At 40.3% G+C, this 17755-nt stretch overlaps 1 protein-coding gene across 7 annotated transcripts in view; it reads left to right on the top strand.

Annotated features, from left to right (window-relative positions):
• UHMK1 (U2AF homology motif kinase 1) overlaps positions 1-17755 on the top strand; it is a 103901-nt gene that overhangs the window by 53680 nt on the left and 32466 nt on the right. Inside the window, exons 1-2 of one of the 7 annotated variants that reach the window (XM_055084244.1) lie at positions 11216-11456; positions 11751-11752. The exons of 4 other annotated variants lie outside the window; for them this stretch is intronic. In XM_055084244.1, the coding sequence (XP_054940219.1) occupies positions 11365-11456; positions 11751-11752 (94 nt within the window). In that variant the 5' untranslated portion in view covers positions 11216-11364. Of the gene's footprint in view, positions 1-11215; positions 11457-11750; positions 11753-17755 lie in introns of those variants that run through there. 2 more of the 7 variants (XM_007113907.3, XM_007113906.2) reach the window with 2 other exon arrangements.

The following is a 17755-nucleotide window of genomic DNA, read 5'->3' as shown; positions in this document are numbered from 1 at the left end:
GGTGGCACAGTGGTTGCGAGTCCGCCTGCCGATGCAGGGGATGCGGGTTCGTGCCCCGGTCCGGGAAGATCCCACATGCCGCGGAGCGGCTAGGCCCGTGAGCCATGGCCGCTGAGCCTGCGCGTCCGGAGCCTGTGCTCCGCGAAGGAAGAGGCCACAACAGTGAGAGGCCCGCGTACCTCACAAAAAAAAAAAATAATAATCCAAACTGGCTATAATCGGATGCTGTAATCAATGAGTCACCAACTGCCATTTGGAAAGTTTCATTTATATTTTAAAATTTCTAAATTACTTTTGATCAATTACTATTTCTGTGTACTAAATTGTGACCTAAAGCTTCATCTTTTATGGCTAACAATAAATAGTAATCTTTAAAGAGTTATTTAAACAAAAATGATGATGTCCAAACAAAATATTACAACTTTTTAAAATAGTTACAATAGAACCTAATAAAAGCTAACACTAAGAGGTTAGTATATTCAGTGACAGATAAATAAAAGGAGAAATCAATTTTTAAAAAACACAGAGATCAGTAGAATTCTATCCTGATATAATTTAATGAGGGACTCTAGTAAGAAGAAGAGAGTTTGTATGGTCATTTCAATTTGAAAAGATTTATTCTATTCTTGGGTAGCCTGCTTATATTTTATCACTCATTCATTAAAACTGCTGAAAACGTAGTGCAACTAAATTTATCCTTTTTCTATCAAGAGAAAAATCCAGAATCTCTTTTAAAAACAGCCTTATGGCCAAGACAAAACCTAGTCAGAAGTTACTTGAGTGAAATGCCAGAAGGGTCATGGACTCATAAGCACAAACCCCAGGAAGTCTTTTCTAAAACTTGTGGGTGAGAAGTGAACTCAGCCAGGGCAGGGTGTGGCATCCTAAATGAAGTCAGGCCTTCAGAGGAGAAGCCACTGTTCCTCCCACTTCCCTGGGGAGGGGAAGGGGTGGTGGTGGTTTAAAAAGTACTTTAACATAATTGTTAATAGGAACTGTTTTATGTGGCAGGCTCTTCGGATGATTTTCTTTCCCTTTTCTCCCTTCCTTCCTTCCTTCCTTCCTATTTCTTCCTTTCTTTCTTTCTTTCTTTCTTTCTTTCATCTCTTTTCTTTCTTTCCCTTCCTTCCTTCCTTTCCTTCCTCCTTCCCTCCCTCCCTCTCCTCCCTCCTTCCTTCCTTTCTTACTTTTCTTCCTATCTCTTTTTCTCTCCCTCCCTCTTTCCTCCCTCTTCTTCCCTCTCTTTCTCCCTCCTTTCTTCCTTACCTCTTTTGTACATTCCAAATTTTAATATTTATAATACTTGTTTAATACAAAAAATTAAGAAAAAACTTTTAAAAACATTAAGAGTTTCAGTCTTTATATTTTCTGCTTTTAATCTTTCTTTTGGCACGAAAAGGAAAATAAGAAATGTATCTCAAGCCCCACCAACTATGCAAAGGGATCCTTTGTGCACTTGCTGGGGGCCGCAAGGCCCATCGCAACAATTTCTTAGTAGTGCAGGTCTGTGATATTAGCTGTCTATCTTTCGTCCTATGTTATAGGCAGAGAAGAAAGAAAGATGGCTTGTAAAACTCATCAGGGGCTTCCCACCACTCTCAGGACAAATTCTAAGCTCCAGTGTGGCTGGAGTCTGGTGAACCAGACTCCAGGATAGGGCAGGATATGGAGTACATAAAAGGCGGGAGTTAGAGAAGGACTGTATGTGGGGGTGGGGTGGGGGGGAGATCTTGTAGGACCTTGCGGGTCTTTTGATGATTTTGCCTTTTACTCCCAGTGAGATAAAAAGCTGTTAGAGGGTTTCGTGCAGAAGAGTGATGCAATTCGAGAGATCATTCTGGCTGCTATATTGAGAATGGCTGGCAGAGGGGCAAGGGTAGAAGCAAGGAGATCTGTTGCGGGGCTATTGCTCTGTACAATTCAAGTAAGAGATGATGCTGGATTAGACATGGATGGAAGAAAGTGATGGTGAAAACGGGTAGGATTCTGGATACATTTTGAAGATAGAGTGCATGGGATTTACTGTAGATTGGATCTGGGACGAGAGAAGGTGCCAAGGATGACTCTTAAGTTTTTTGGCCTGAGAAACCAGGGGCATGTAGTTACCATAGAGATAGAGGAGACTGAGAGAAGTAGGTTTATATGTGGGGCAGAGTGGAGAGGATAATAGGAGTAGATCAGGAGCTTAGTTAAAGACATGCCAATTTTGAGATACCTATTAGGAATCATGATATCCTTAAGGAGGCATAAGGGGATGGGACCTAGCTCATGTGTAGAGGGATTGGACCATGATAGTTTATTCTAAGCACTTGGAGACAAGATAAAAATACAGGTACAGATACAGTAGATGGGTGGATGTGGTGGTGGGAGCTTGAGGAAGCTCTTTTCTGATTGTTCCTATTTTCTCAATGAAAGGAGAAGCAAGGTTATCTGCTGAGAATGAGCATGGGGGAGAAGGTTATTACAAACGTTTCTCTTTGAGAGAAATAAAAGGTGTGAAACAGTTATCTAGGAGAATTGCAAAATGAGTGGACTATAGAAATATAGTATATGGTATTTGCATAGTATTGTAGTTGTGAATTTAAAGTGACTCCAGTCAGAATGGTTGTGTGCTTTTCTCCAACCTGTTCAGCTACCTGGGGCATCTGGTTCAGGGTCTCTCAAAAGGCTGTAATCAAGGTGTTGGGCAAGGCTTAGTTTTCTGCTTTAAGGTCTCACTGCACTGCAATCAAGGTGTCAGCTGGGCTGCATTCTCTTCTGGAGGCTCGACTGGAGTAGAATCCACTTCCAAGCTGGCAGGTTGTTGGCAGAATTTATTTCCTCATGGCTATAGGACTGCAAACTTCAGGGTTTTTCATTTATTTGTATTTTTACTGGCTGGAGGCCACTCTCAGCTCCTAGAACATGTGTGAAGTTCCCTGCCATGTGGCTCTCTCCATAGCCGGTTCTCAACATAGCAGTTTGTTTCTTCAAGGCCAGTAAAAAAAGTCAAAGTGAGTCTGCTAGCAAAAAGTCTTAAGTAATATAACCTAATAATTGGCGTGACATCCCATCACTTTTGTCATATAGCATAATGTATTCATGGGAATGATTATCTCATCACCTTTTCCATATTCTATTGGAAGCGAGTCATGGGTCCTGCCCACCTTCGAGGGGAGGGGATTACACAATCCAGGAGGCAGGGATCATGGGAGTTACTTTAGAGTCTGTCTGCTGCACCATTCTAGTCCCAATACCTGATACCCAGTAAGCCAGACTTAGTAAATATTATTTTTTAAACAAAAGCTTACCAAGCTCTTATTCTGAGTCAGAAACTGCTCTAAGCACTTTAAAAATATTAATCCCCACAGCAACCCTAGTAGGTGGGTCCTATCATTATCCCCATTTTACAGGTGGGGGGATGAGGGACAGAGACGTCAATTAATTAAAGGTCATTCAGCTAAGTAATTGCATAGTCAGCACTTAAACTCATGCTCTCTGGCTTCAGAGTCCATATTCTTACCTATTATGCTAAGCGGCCAAAAACAAAGTGAATGAATAAATGAGTGCTGTTGAGAGGTACAGGAAATAATTACCCAGCAGCTCTGAGAACCAAGTAAGTTTTGAAACTGCATTTGTATTTCAATTTTGATGCTAAGCCAGTTGGCACTATCAGAGACTTTTACTGCGAGTTTAGGTCTTTTTTCTATTAATATTAAGTAACACAGGCCAAGTGGAGAGGTGGAGCCTGGAACAAAAAAAATGTGTGGAACTCCTTGCTATGCCTGAGATTTCTCGGAGGTGACATGCCATTTTTATCTTTTCCTTATTTAAAGATATTACCTGAAAAATATAAAGTAAATTTCAGCCATAGTAGATTCATAAGGAAGGAATAGGTGACTAGGAGATATCTCCAACAATAAAAACTTATGCTGTACCTTGGTTTGTCATTCATATTGAGTTGAGAGGCATAAGAGAACAATGACCAGATAGGTGGTGAGACAGGTTTAGAACAAAATATGTTGCAGCTCTGGTTTCAATGCTGGCCAGATGCCATTCTAGGCTAAGTTTCTAAGGAATTTTCCCTGGGGACAGCCCCCCTGTGCTTTAGAAATATCCAGCTAAGTGGCCTCCCAAGAGGGTGCATTAAATATTTGACCCAGGACTCAGAATGGTAGATAGCCTTTTAGCTTGAAGAGAAGAAAATATACTCGAAACATTTATTATGGTGGTTGAGGTTTTTAATGACTGGATTATTTTCCCACTCATTAAATCCAGAAAAACCCTGTTATACAGTGATAGGCTTCTAATCTTGGTTCTGCTTCTTAATTATCTATTCTATCCTTCGATAAATCACTTAACTTTAGGGAGGTTTTGTTTCCTTTTCTATTAATTAAGGAAGATGGACCAGACAATCTCTGGCTAACAGCACTGGAATGGAATTTAAAGTCCACTCTCCCACACCATAACAGCCTACTCAATTTGGAGTCCTGAGGCTGTGTATCTCTGTAATTATTACACACAGCACTCATCTACTGTCTTCCTGGTTCATTTCTTCCTGTTATTTATTTACTTCCTAGATTATAGTCAGTTTAGAGGGGCTGTACTTTGAATAAATATATATATATATATATATATATATATATAAATAACAGGGTGTATTCGTTATTTCACAATATTTCAAAACACACCCTGAGTTACAGAAAATTTAGAGAGTGGGAGGAGTGATGAGCTATTAAGTTAGGATGACTCAAGTCCTAGGAAAATATCAACAGGAAAGTCAAAGCCCTAATTCCTCCACCACTCATCTGTTTGTCTCTTGGAAATAGTGATCTCATGAAATACTCATGCTTGGCTTCGAACCGAGCCTTGAGCTAAGCCAGACGCTCCTGGTGATCTGATGAACTGCTGGGAAATAACCTGGGTCCTTTAGATGTTCAGGGGCCTAGCTGAGGCCATCACATTCAGGACAGGGAAGGGAGGACTCCTGGTGTATGCTCACTAATACCAGCCCACTGTTTGAAAAGTCTGTGTGGATCCTCACTGGTTGTACTACAAAAGGAAGTGTGGACAGACTGGCACATATCCGATACAACTTCAGGGAAAAACAAGCAAGCAAGTAGCCTCTTTACTTGTTAAGTAATATACCTGCTTTTCTGAAGTTAAAAAATATATATTCTCTTAATTGTAACATAATTTTCACTTTAGTAAATTTAGAAAACGCCCCAAAGTCACCGGAATCCCATTGTCCCTAAAAGACAAAACATAAGATCTTCTTTGGTATACACTTCTGAATTTTTGAATGTGTCTGATAATAGCCCATTTAAAACACCTTTCTTGGAATCCCAACATGATTCTGTATTTTTAATAGAGGACCACTCCATTTCCCTTATTTTATTTTTCTTTCCTTCTCTTATTTATTCACCTAACACTTATTGAATAATTGCTGTGCGCTAGGTCCTTTCTCTTTTAATTCTCTTTCCGACTTTGTAAGATATATTGCATGTATTGTTATCTCTATTTTGTAGATAAGGAAACGGAAGTTCAGTGAATTAGGGTGATTTTTTCTAATCTCACAGCCTCTATCTACCTATTATCTCATCTATCTAACCTATCTTACCTATCTATCTAACTGATGAAAGTATTATCTATTTTTCTTTTAAAGCCAAGCTGGGATCATACATACTACCCAAAATACATACCCTTTGGTAAATATTCCCTTTTCGATGCTTCTGATTTCACAGTTTATTTAGTACCAACCCTACTAGATCTCTTGCTAAGTTCTCTGAGTACAAATTCCTTGGTTTCCTTTGCTAAGGAGGCATCAGGTGTTGCCAGTGTGAAAACAAATAACTGGTTCATAGAAGCCTCATTATTAAGGCTGAGGATCAAGGGGTGGCGTTCTTAAAGAGTGAGGCTTCTCACCTCCTGGCTCTCTCTCAAAACCTATTGGCCTATCCTTTTAAGAAATTTCTTTATTTTATTCTCTCCCTCCTCTGAGCTCTGAAATCCTTCATTTGTGCATTCACTGTGGCACTTATGGCCCCTTGGCTTGAAAAAGGAACATCTCCCCCACGTTTATATATTCCCTGGGGACCCAGACCCTAGCTTTTGATTCCCCGTGGTATCTATCACAAGGACTGGCACAGAACAACCCAATAAACATATATTGAAAAAACATCTATTTGTTCTCGATTGAATACTGAAAAATGTGCCAGTTTGTTCTTAAGAGAATAGTTCAAGCCCAGGGACATCCATATAAATATCCAGGGATTCCAAGCCATTCCCCACTCTGCACAACACGTTTCCAGACTCCTCATCTAAGCCTCCCTGTTTTCAACTGGAAGGTTGAGAATTAGAGAAAAACACTTTCCTAGCATTATTCCTGTCCTAAGGGAGCACAGCTGTCACCCAAAACAGCACTGTGTGGCATTTACAGCTTCCCAGGTGATGAGGCTTTCCGACCCGGTGACTGAGGGCATGTGACAGGGGACAGGCAGACGATTCTGTTGACTCACCCTCGGTCGGTCCTTTCCTCCAGAGCTGTATGCTCCGTGGGTTAAAGATTTTCTTTTTTTGTTTGGACTGATAGTGAAGAACTCCACCATTAGTTGTATTCTAATTTTTTGAACTTTACAATTTTTATATAATTTCAACCTTAAGAGAAATTGTCGAGCAGTATAAAGAAGTTCCATTTACCCGTTACCCAAATTCACTAATTGCTAGCATTTTCCCCCAAATATGCATTTCTACCACATATACACACATATGTATGCCAATTTCTGTACTGGGATTAATAATCATGAATTCATGCTAACTTCAATTCCAATCTGCACTAAAGAGGTAATTCTAGCCTCTCTGCCTTTCCATATGTGTAATTTTCTTCTCCAGAAGTAACTTCTCTCTCATTATCTTCAATATATTTAGTCATTTGCTCACCTCCACGATACAAACAAAATAGTTTCAGAATTGCTAACCCACACCGTGAAAAGCCAACCTACTAACTAGAGTTTAACACTTGTTTACAATTCATTTTGTCTTTAGATTGAGAGTAGAAAGTTAAAATACTGTGCCCACAGGTATATTCGTATGTCAAAAATCACCAAATTGTCCGTTTTAAATATCTGTAGTTTATTTTAAGTCAACCTCAATAAAGCTGTGAAAAAATACTGTCTTCAAAAGTTACTGGCGGGCTTCCCTGGTGGCGCAGTTGTTGAGAGTCCGCCTGCCGATGCAGGGGACACGGGTTCGTGCCCCGGTCCGGGAAGATGGAGCGGCTGGGCCCATGAGCCATGGCCGCTGAGCCTGCGCGTCCGGAGCCTGTGCTCCGCAACGGGAGAGGCCACAACAGTAAGAGGCCCGCGTACCGCAAAAAAAAAAAAAAAAAAGTTACTGGGTTAATTTCCCTAAGGAACCTTTTTAAACAGTTATGTTATTTAAGATACAATTAGGTTGATTTGTTTCTGTTTGGTTTCTGTTTCAGGGTTCAACCTCCCTCTTTGTTATTTTTATCTCATTTTTTGAATATGTAAAGCATTAACAGGGTTCCAAAAGTCAAAACTACAGAAAGTTGTATTTAGAAAAGTGTGACTTCCCTCCCCATTCCTCCACTTGATTCCTATCCACCCCCTGCAGGTAACTAATCTTATTGGTTTCTGGTTTGTCTTTCCTGCTTTGTTTTGTTTCCAAAAATAAGCAGACGTGTGTACATTTTCTTATTTCCCTTTCTTTCATTATGTATACTTGTTTGCACTTTGCTTTTTTTCCCACATACCAATGACCTGAAAGTCACCCCTTTTCAGTTCGTATCAGTCTCTCTTTTTGTTTTTTGTAGTATTCCATGTAGCTATGTAGTATTCCATGTTTTCTTCTACTACCTGTATGATTTCATACTTTACTCTTAGATCTCTGTGTTTGGAGTTTATTCTTACGAATGGTGTGAAGTATGGATCTAGTTTCATCTTTTTCCAAGTGGCTACCTAGTTGTCCCATTTACTCAAAAGTCCAGTGGTTTGAGATGCCACCTTTATGATATAGTACTTGGGCCTATCTTGGACTGTCTAGTCTATTCCATTTGACTATTCACAATTGTTCACATTGTTCACATCTATTCACAATCTACCACATTGTTTTAATTATAGATGTTTCATAGAATATTTTAGTATCTGGTAGGTAGGCTTCTTATTGTAGTTTTTTTTTTTTTTTTCAGTGTTTTCCTAGTTATCCTTTGATGTTTCTTTTTCCATGAGCACTTTGGTATCAGCTTGTCTAGTTTATACATTTATAATATAACATGGAGTGTAATTTATACATTAACAAGGGGTGTTTTTCCTTTTATCAAGTATCTTTGTGGCTTTTGTGTAGGAATGTTTTACAGCTTTCTTTATACAGGTTTTGCACATTTTGTGTTACATTTAGTTTCCCTTGTTGTTATCATAAATGGGATTTTCCCCTATTATGATGTCTTCTAACTAGTTGTTTGTGTATATGAAAACGATTGACTTCTATCGGTTCATTTTATAGACTTACTGAAATCTTTTATGATTTAGTCTTATCATTGATTCTCATAGTTTGAGTTAATCTTATTGATTTTCTAGAGTTTTCCAGGTACTCTCATGTCATTTGAAATTCAAGGTAGTTCTGCTTATTCTTTTCTAATTCTTAAGTTTCTTACAATTCCTCTTAATTGCATTAGAAGAGATCTTCAGTGTAATGTTAAATAATCATGGATAGTGAGCATCCTTGCCTTCTCTGCCATTATTTTTTATTTTTAAATTTAATTTTATTAATTTTTTCCACCCCACGTGGCATGCAGGGTCTTAGTTCCCCAACCAGGGATCGAACCCACAACCCATGCAGTGGAAGCACCAAGTCTTAACCACTCGACTGCCAGGGAAGTCACTGCCGTTAGTTTTAAAAAGACTATGTATATAAAAAATATTTCAAAAGACAGAAATAACTCTTTAGGTAAGACGTTTCTGGATATTTATCTGGTAAGATGAGATTATGGCCCTTTTTATGCCTAGAAACTAGAAAAATAGGTAAAAGTAAAAATTTGATTTTATAATAGTTCGTTGAAAACACTTGTGTTGGGCTCAGTTCTTCCTTTTTTCTTTAATGAACTCTTTAATAGTGATTTTTCTCTTTATTCATTCATTCATCTAAGATTTATAGAATGCCTATAATACTCCAGACACTATTACAGAGTCTTTATCTTTTAATTTTTACTACACCCATGTGAGTTAGGTATTATCCTCATTTTATAAAGGAAGAAATCAGGGTTGAACTGTGATTTTGTGTTTTGTTTTGTTTTTTTTTTTGGCGGTACAAGGGCCTCTCACTGTTGTGGCCTCTCCCGTTGCGGAGCACAGGCTCCGGACGCGCAGGCTCAGCGGCCATGGCTCACGGGCCTAGCCGCTCCGCGGCATATGGGATCTTCCTGGACTGGGGCACGAACCCGTGTCCCCTGCATTGGCAGGCGGATTCTCAACCACTGCGCCACCAGGGAAGCCCTGAACTGTGATTTTGAATCTGGTCTCCTAGGTCAAATTTTTCTAAATTCTCATATATTTCTTCCTCAGGGAGTAGAAATGTAGATGAGTGACACTCAGTATATTTTTAGAAAGCAATTGTCTTACATTCTCTTCCCTTCCTTAAAGGTCACAAAGCTGTATTATTGTGGGGAGGCTTCTAGGTCTCTTCAAGTGGGACCTCAGCAACATTAATGGGAGTAATTTTGTTTTTAGTTATCATGAAAGGTTTGAGAGAAATGTTCTTTATAGTATCAGGGATCCAAACAACAAAAGGTTTTCCAGATGATGGTAAGTATATCAGGGTATTCAGGACCTAGAACAGTGCCTGACATAGCATAAGCACTCACATAAAAACAATTACAATTTATTTATTATTTACTCTGTTCTACATTCTGTTCTTGTACTGACTGGTTTAATCCTCACAACACCCCTAAGGGGCATATTTATTATTTTCTGTATTTTATAGATGAGGAAACTGATGTAGAAAAGTTAACTTGCCAAAGATTCCAAGCAGTAAAGCTGGAATTCTGCAGATCTCATGTTCATAACCACTACAACTATAAATCTTTCAAACAAATGGATGACATTCTGTGATCATGAAAGATAGTGTTCAACCTCCTGAATGTGTAACTACCAGCATTACTCATCCAGGGTAAATTTTTCTGTTACTTAATGCAGTGGATGATTTTGAAATTGATAAAGAAAATTAAAAGGCTTTTGCACTCAAGAAGGTAGAAGAAAGGCACCGAGATGCCTGAATTTCTTTGTCAGATATTTTGTTAAATCTAGATGTTTTGGTATTTCAACAGTTTGGACTTCTTGCAGAAACTGTGCCAAGTGCCACGCGTAAACACAGCTTTTAAAGGCACAGTGCCGAGCATATAATCGCATGTGCACATCCACACAAGGTTATATGGTATACAGGCAATTATAAACAGTCGCACCGCAACGGCCTTGGAGGTCAACCAGTCCAACGACACTTTTCGTGTCATATACTGAGGCCCAGGGAGGTTAAGACCACAGTCACACAAAGCTGACATCGGGCGCGCGCTTTTCATTTTCTCAGGTTACCTAATACATTTGCTTGCATTTCCTCTCTTGGTTTGTTTTTTTTTTGGGTGCCCATTTGTGCAAAGGTAAATGGGTCTGGCTTCACGTGCTTGCGACCCCAAACACCATAAAACAGAAAGACGGTCAGGGCCCTGACTACCTGGCCAACTTGAGACGAAATAGTAGCGCAAGGTCAGAAGGCGCGCCAGGCCCGCCCCTGGGATTCTGCGCTGAGACGTCGGCTGCCGCGCTTTCGCAACCCTCCGTGTGGGTGGTCGGACATACGCCACCCGGATGACACAGCTCCCAGTCCAGCTCCGCGGTCCGTTTTGGGAAAAGGGGGGCGCCCCGAGCCGTGGGGCCACAGGGAAGACTAGCAGCCGCAGGAGGGCACCTCGAGGAACAACAGAGTGACGTCACGGATCTTAGGGCCTAGCCGTGGTACCTCTGCTGGGCTCGAAACTCGCCCCACCCAGCGAACGCAAAGGACACCCCTCCCATCCGCGAGGACGCTGGGGGCCGTAGCCACCCACTGACAGGACCCTCGCGCCATCCCCATTGGGCTGAAGAATGAGTGACGCGAGAGGCCCCGCCCTCCCCCCCCAGCCCCGCTCCTTCGCGGCGCCCCTCTCCGCGCCCGCCTCGTAGCTTGCGCTGTGGGCGCTGACGTGTCTGGGCGGGTGGTTGCGACTCCTCCCAGCGCGGGCAGCCACTCGTCCCGGCGACGGAGGGGCGGGGTGGCCGGGGCCGGCGCTCCCCCTGGCCCCAGCTCCCGGCACGCCCCGCCGCCCCAGCCCCCCGGATGAGGGTATATATTCGGAGCGGGCGCTGGACGCCGATGAGTGGCCGCGCCGAAGGAGCCGGAGCTGGGCGGAGCTGTGGTCGCGCCGAGAGGTGAGGGGCTCCCAGCTCAGTCGCTGTCTACTCTTGCCACCCTGGAGGAGACGGCGGGACTCGGGACCCGGGGCGGGTGGGGGCCTGGTGCCGCCACGCACACGCTTCCACGGCCACGCGCGCGACGTGGACACGCGGCGCATGTACGTGCAAAGAGCCAGCAACCTGGCACACGCCGAGGAGCGCGCTACCCACCCACACTGCTCCCGTGTGGCCCGCTGCGCTTCTCAGCCTCGGCGACCCCGCTGGGAGTGCTGGCATGAGGGCGCCCACATGGGCAGTGTCTGCAATCAGGGGTTTGTCAAGCGGTTGGGAGTGGAGCCTCGCCTGGACCTGGGATGGGGGCCTTGAGGTTCTCAGGCTAGGGCCTTGTGGACAGTTATGCCAAGCTTGGGGGGCCTACAGTGGGGACAAGTCGTTGGAACTGTGCGGTGGGAGTGAGTTGGGCTGTCCTGAGTATAGGAGGAAAAGACTCTGAAAGCGTTGATGGTAAGGATTGGAGATACTTGTGGGGGCCATGAGAGTGGGACAAAACCTACTTGCCACTTTCGTTTTGTTTTAATACTGGTGATGGAAGAGGGTTGAAATTTCTGGCTTTCCCCTGGCTTGGCCAAGCAGAAACATGGGATTGGAGGGTTCAGAGCACACATGTGCTATATGGCTTCCCAAAGATTTTGTTAAGTTTGGCCTGACCCTATGCTATATTTATTTGTACATGGTTTATGAAATCTGAAATCAGGGAATAGTGATTATGAAAATGTGTGTATGTTATTATGTAGTGTCTTTAGTTTAAGGGCTTGCTGGTGAAATTAACTAGGTGTGGACCGAAGGCAGTTTCTGTTCCTTCACTGTTATTGAGGTGCCTCACTTAGCTTGGGCTAAAAAAGACTTAATAGGCTATGCTGTGAAGCATTTAAAGGATTCAATGGTTATGGCTCCTCCCGATGACTATTTTTCAAACGCTCTAAGAGGTTACTTATCAATTTGGGGGACATAATATAGCCGTAGAGGTAGAGGTAGGAAGGAGACCAGAAAAGGAGGGGGAAATACTAAATATCTTTTAAACTGGAATTTAAATTCTAATAAAGTTATATTTGATAATGGTGGGCTACTGCCAAATATGTCATTGTTTTAATGCAGATGCATTGCTATGGGCATGTAGCAAGTTCTGTCATCATTTCTAGATCTTCAACTTTTTCAGACTTTGGTTGTCAAAGTAAAAATCCTTGTCTAATTCTCTTATTCACTACTGCTTACCATTACACACACGCACACACCTCTTATCAGAATTAATGGAGAAAATAATACTATTTTTGTGGCATGGAGGTGGTTATATCTGGTTCATCCTGTAAAGTTCCTCTCCTACTTGTCCTGTACATTTTCTTCCTTTCTCCGTTCTGTTGGCTTATGAACTCAGTTTTGCAAAGTGAGTCAGGTATAAGAAAATCAACTGTGTCTGTATTTTTGAATAAAGTACAAATCACCTGTTTCTCTTTCTCTTGCCACCCCTTTCTTTTACACCCATACACACATGCACATACACACGCACATGGAGATAATAGAGTCTTTCTCCTGAGGGTCAGTATAGCATGATGGTTAAGAGCATGAATTTAGGAGTCAGGCTGTTAGGGTTTGAATCCTAGCTCTGTCACTTTACTGGTTTTGGACCTTGAGCACGTTATCTCTGTGGCTCAATTTCTTCCTCTGTAAAGTAATCCCAATAACAGTACCTTAGAGTTATTTTGAGGATTAGCAACGTTCTATAGCAACGTTCTATAAAGCAATAAGAATCGTGCTGCCGTATATATATGTTAGTGTTCATTGTTATTGCTCCTTCAAGTGACCCACAGATGTAGGTTCTCTTAACCTGAGTTTGTAAATGGTGTTTGATGTTTAATAGTCCTCATGAGGTAGAGAGTATTATTAATCCCACTTTACAGATGGGATTTTTACTATTTACTTTTACTATTCTTACAGGAGAAGATACTTGCTTTTTCTTTGGTACCTACTTTTCCTCTGTCCTTTATATCTAAGCTAAGCAATTATAATGCAGTGATGATTCTTTACAGTGTGTCTCAAATTTATCCCTTTCACTTTTATTTCCTCTGCAGCAAATCTGGCCACTCTTTGGTTTTTCACACCTGCAATTGTCTTTTAACTTGTTTTCCTGCTTCTAGTTGTCCCTCCTTACAGTCTGTTTTGTGCCATGCTCTTTTCTCTCATCTCTCTAAAGCATGGTGGAACGGCCCTGTTTAGTAATCTGTGTTGGCTTCCTGTTACCTACTCTGTTTGGTCTAAATTCCTTTGCTTAGTTTTCAAGGCTCTTCATGGGTTAGCCCTAACCTACATCATTTCCCATCATTCTACATAAAACTTCAACTTTCTTACTGCTCTCCATCCTACACATGTTTACTTATCATGGCCACCAGGCTCTGCTTGTTTCCTAATCTTGTCTATATAGTCTGTTCAACCCTTGAGACACAGCTAGATCATACTTCCTTTGTGAACTCTTTCTGGACAAGCCTGTCTTCTCTTGCATTTATCTGTATTAGCTGAGTAGATTAAATATTTCCTCATTCTCCTATTTTTTATTACTATTAACATTTGGCTGGATTATCATGGAATGCTCTTAAAAAGCATCTCTTTATCACTTGATTGTTATGTGTGTATTGCTTGTCCTTTAGGGCTCAATTCTTTTTTTTTTAAATTAAATTAAATTTATTTTTTATACAGCAGGTTCTTATTGCTCTTTTCTCTCATCTCTCTAAAGCATGGTGGAACGGCCCTGTTTAGTAATCTGTGTTGGCTTCCTGTTACCTACTCTGTTTGGTCTAAATTCCTTTGCTTAGTTTTCAAGGCTCTTCATGGGTTAGCCCTAACCTACATCATTTCCCATCATTCTACATAAAACTTCAACTTTCTTACTGCTCTCCATCCTACACATGTTTACTTATCATGGCCACCAGGCTCTGCTTGTTTCCTAATCTTGTCTATATAGTCTGTTCAACCCTTGAGACACAGCTAGATCATACTTCCTTTGTGAACTCTTTCTGGACAAGCCTGTCTTCTCTTGCATTTATCTGTATTAGCTGAGTAGATTAAATATTTCCTCATTCTCCTATTTTTTATTACTATTAACATTTGGCTGGATTATCATGGAATGCTCTTAAAAAGCATCTCTTTATCACTTGATTGTTATGTGTGTATTGCTTGTCCTTTAGGGCTCAATTCTTTTTTTTTTAAATTAAATTAAATTTATTTTTTATACAGCAGGTTCTTATTAGTTATCTATTTTATACGTATTAGTGTATACATGTCAATCCCAGTCTCCCAGTTCATCCCACCGCCACCCACCACATTCCCCCCTTGGTGTCCATACGTTTGCTCTCTACATCTGTGTCTCTATTTCTGCCATGCAAACCGGTTCATCTGTACCATTTTTCTGGATTCCACACATACACTTAATATACGATATTTATTTTTCTCTTTCTGACTTACTTCACTCTGTATGACAGTCACTAGATCCATCCACGTCTCTACAAATGACCCAGTTTCGTTCCTTTTTATGGCTGAGTAATACTCCATTGTATATATGTACCAAATCTTCTTTATCCATTCGTCTTTCAATGGGCATTTAGGTTGCTTCCATGACCTATAGTGCTGCAATGAACATTGGGGTGCATGTGTCTTTTTGAATTATGGTTTTCTCTGGGTATATGCCCAGTAGTGGGATTGCTGGGTCATATGGTAATTCTATTTTTAGTTTTTTAAGGAACCTCCATAGTGGCTGTATCAATTTACATTCCCACTAACAGTGTATGAGGGTTCCCTTTTCTCCACACCCTCTCCAGCATTTGTTTGTAGATTTTCTGATGATGCCCATTCTAACTGGTGTGAAGTGATACCTCATTGTAGTTTTGATTTGCATTTCTCTAATAATTAGTGATGTTGAGCACCTTTTAATGTGCTTCTTGGCCATCTCTATGTCTTTTTTGGAGAAATGTCTATTTAGGTCTCCTGCCCATTTTTTGGTTGGGTTTTTTTTTAATATTGAGCTGCTTGAGCTGTTTACATATTTTGGAGATTAATCCTTTGTCCGTTGACTCGTTTGCAAATATTTTCTCCCATTCTGAGGGTTGTCTTTTCGTCTTGTTTGTAGTTTCCTTTGCTTTGCAAAAGCTTTTAAGTTTCATTAGGTCCCATTTATTTATTTCTGTTTTTATTTACATTACTCTAGGAGGTGGAACAAAAAAGATCTTGCTGTGATTTATGTCAAAGAGTGTTCTTTCTATGTTTTCCTCTAAGAGTTTTATAGTGTCCAGTCTTACATTTAGGTCTCGAATCCATTTTGAATTTATTTTTGTGTATGGTATTAGGGAGTGTTCTGATTTCATTCTTTTACATGTAGCTGTCCATTTTTCCCAGCACCACTTATTGAAGAGACTGTCTTTTTTCCATTGTATATCCTTGCCTCCTTTATCATAGATTAGTTGACCATAGTGTTTGGGTTTATCTCTGGGCTTCCTATCCTGTTTCATTGATCTATATTTCTGTTTTTGTGCCAGTACCATATTGTCTTGATTACTGTAGCTTTGTAGTATAGTCTGAAGTCAGGGAGCCTGATTCCTCCAGCTCCATTTTCTTTCCCTCAAGACTGCTTTGGCTATTCGTAATCTTTTGTGTCTCCATACAAATTTAAGATTTTTTTGTTCTAGTTCTGTAAAAAATGCCACTGGTAATTTGATAGGGATTGCATTGAATCTACAGATTGCTTTGGGTAGTATAGTCATTTTCACAATATTGATTCTTCCAATCCAAGAACATGGTATATCTCTCCATCTGTTTGTGTCATCTTTGATTTCTTTCATCAGTGTATTAGAGTTTTCTGAGTACAGGTCTTTTACCTCCTTAGGTAGGGTTATTCCTAGGTATTTTATTCTTTTCATTGCAATGGTGAAATTAAGGATTGTTTCCTTAATTTCTCTTTCTGATCTTTCGTTGTTAGTGTATAGGAATGCAAGAGATTTCTGTGCATTAATGTATTTTGGAAGAGTTTGAGAAGGATGGGTGTTAGCTCTTCTCTAAGTGTTTGATAGAATTCAACTGTGAAGCCATCTGGTCCTGGACTTTGTTTGTTGGAAAATTTTTAATCACAGTTTCAATTTCATTACTTGTGATTGGTCTGTTCATGTTTTCTATTTCTTCCTGGTTCAGTGTTGGAAGGTTATACCTTCCTAATAATTTGTCCATTTCTTCCAGGTTGTCCATTTTATTGGCACAGAGTTGCTTGTACTAGTCTCTTATGATGCTTTGTATTTCTGCGGTGTCCATTGTAACTTCTTTTTCGTTTCTAATTTTATTGATTTGAGTCCTCTCCCTCTTTTTCTTGATGAGTCTAGCTAAAGGTTTATCAATTTTGTTTATCTTCTCAAAGAACCATCTTTTAGTTTTATTGATCTTTGCTATTGTTTTTTTTTGTTTCTGTATCATTTATTTCTGCTCTGATCTTTATGATTTCTTTCCTTCTACTAACTTCAGGTTTTGTTTATTCTTCTTTCTCTAGTTCCCTTAGGTGTAAGGCCCTCTTTTTCTTGATGAGTCTGGCTAATGGTTTATCAATTTTATCTTCTCAAAGAACCAGCTTTTAGTTTTATTGATCTTTTCTGTTGTTTTCTTTGTTTCTATTCCATTTATTTCTGCTCTGATCTTTATGATTTCTTTCCTTCTACTAACTTCAGGTTTTGTTTATTCTTCTTTCTCTAGTTCCTTTAGGTGTAAGGTTAGATTATTTATTTGAGATTTTTCTTGTTTCTTGAGGTAGGATTGTATTGCTATAAGCTTCCTTCTTAGAACTGCTTTTGCTGCATCCCATATGTTATAGATCTTCATGTTGTCATTGTAAGTTGTCTCTAGGTATTTTTTGATTTCCTCTTTGATTTCTTCAGTGATCTCTTGGTTTTTTAGTAGTGCACTGTTTAGCCTCCATGTATTTGTGTTTTTTATGGTTTTTTTCCTGTAATTGATTTCTGATCTCATAGCGTTTTGGTCAGAAAAGATGCTTGATATTTCAGTTTTCTTAAATTTTCCAAGGCTTGATTTGTGACCCAAGATGTGATCTATCCTGGAGAATGTTCCATGTACACTTGAGAAGAAAGTGTATTCTGCCACTTTTGGGTGGAATGTCCTATAAATATCAATTAAATCTATCTGCTCTATTGTGTCATTTAAAGCTTGTGTTTCCATATTAATTTTCTGTCTGGATGATCTGTCCATGGGTGTAAGTGAGGTGTTAAAGTCCC

The sequence above is a fragment of the Physeter macrocephalus genome, chromosome 4 (assembly GCF_002837175.3).
Source record: "Physeter macrocephalus isolate SW-GA chromosome 4, ASM283717v5, whole genome shotgun sequence".
Taxonomy (NCBI): domain Eukaryota; kingdom Metazoa; phylum Chordata; class Mammalia; order Artiodactyla; family Physeteridae; genus Physeter; species Physeter macrocephalus.
Note: the sequence above shows the minus strand (reverse complement) of the source record. Positions and strands in the feature narration are given on the sequence as shown.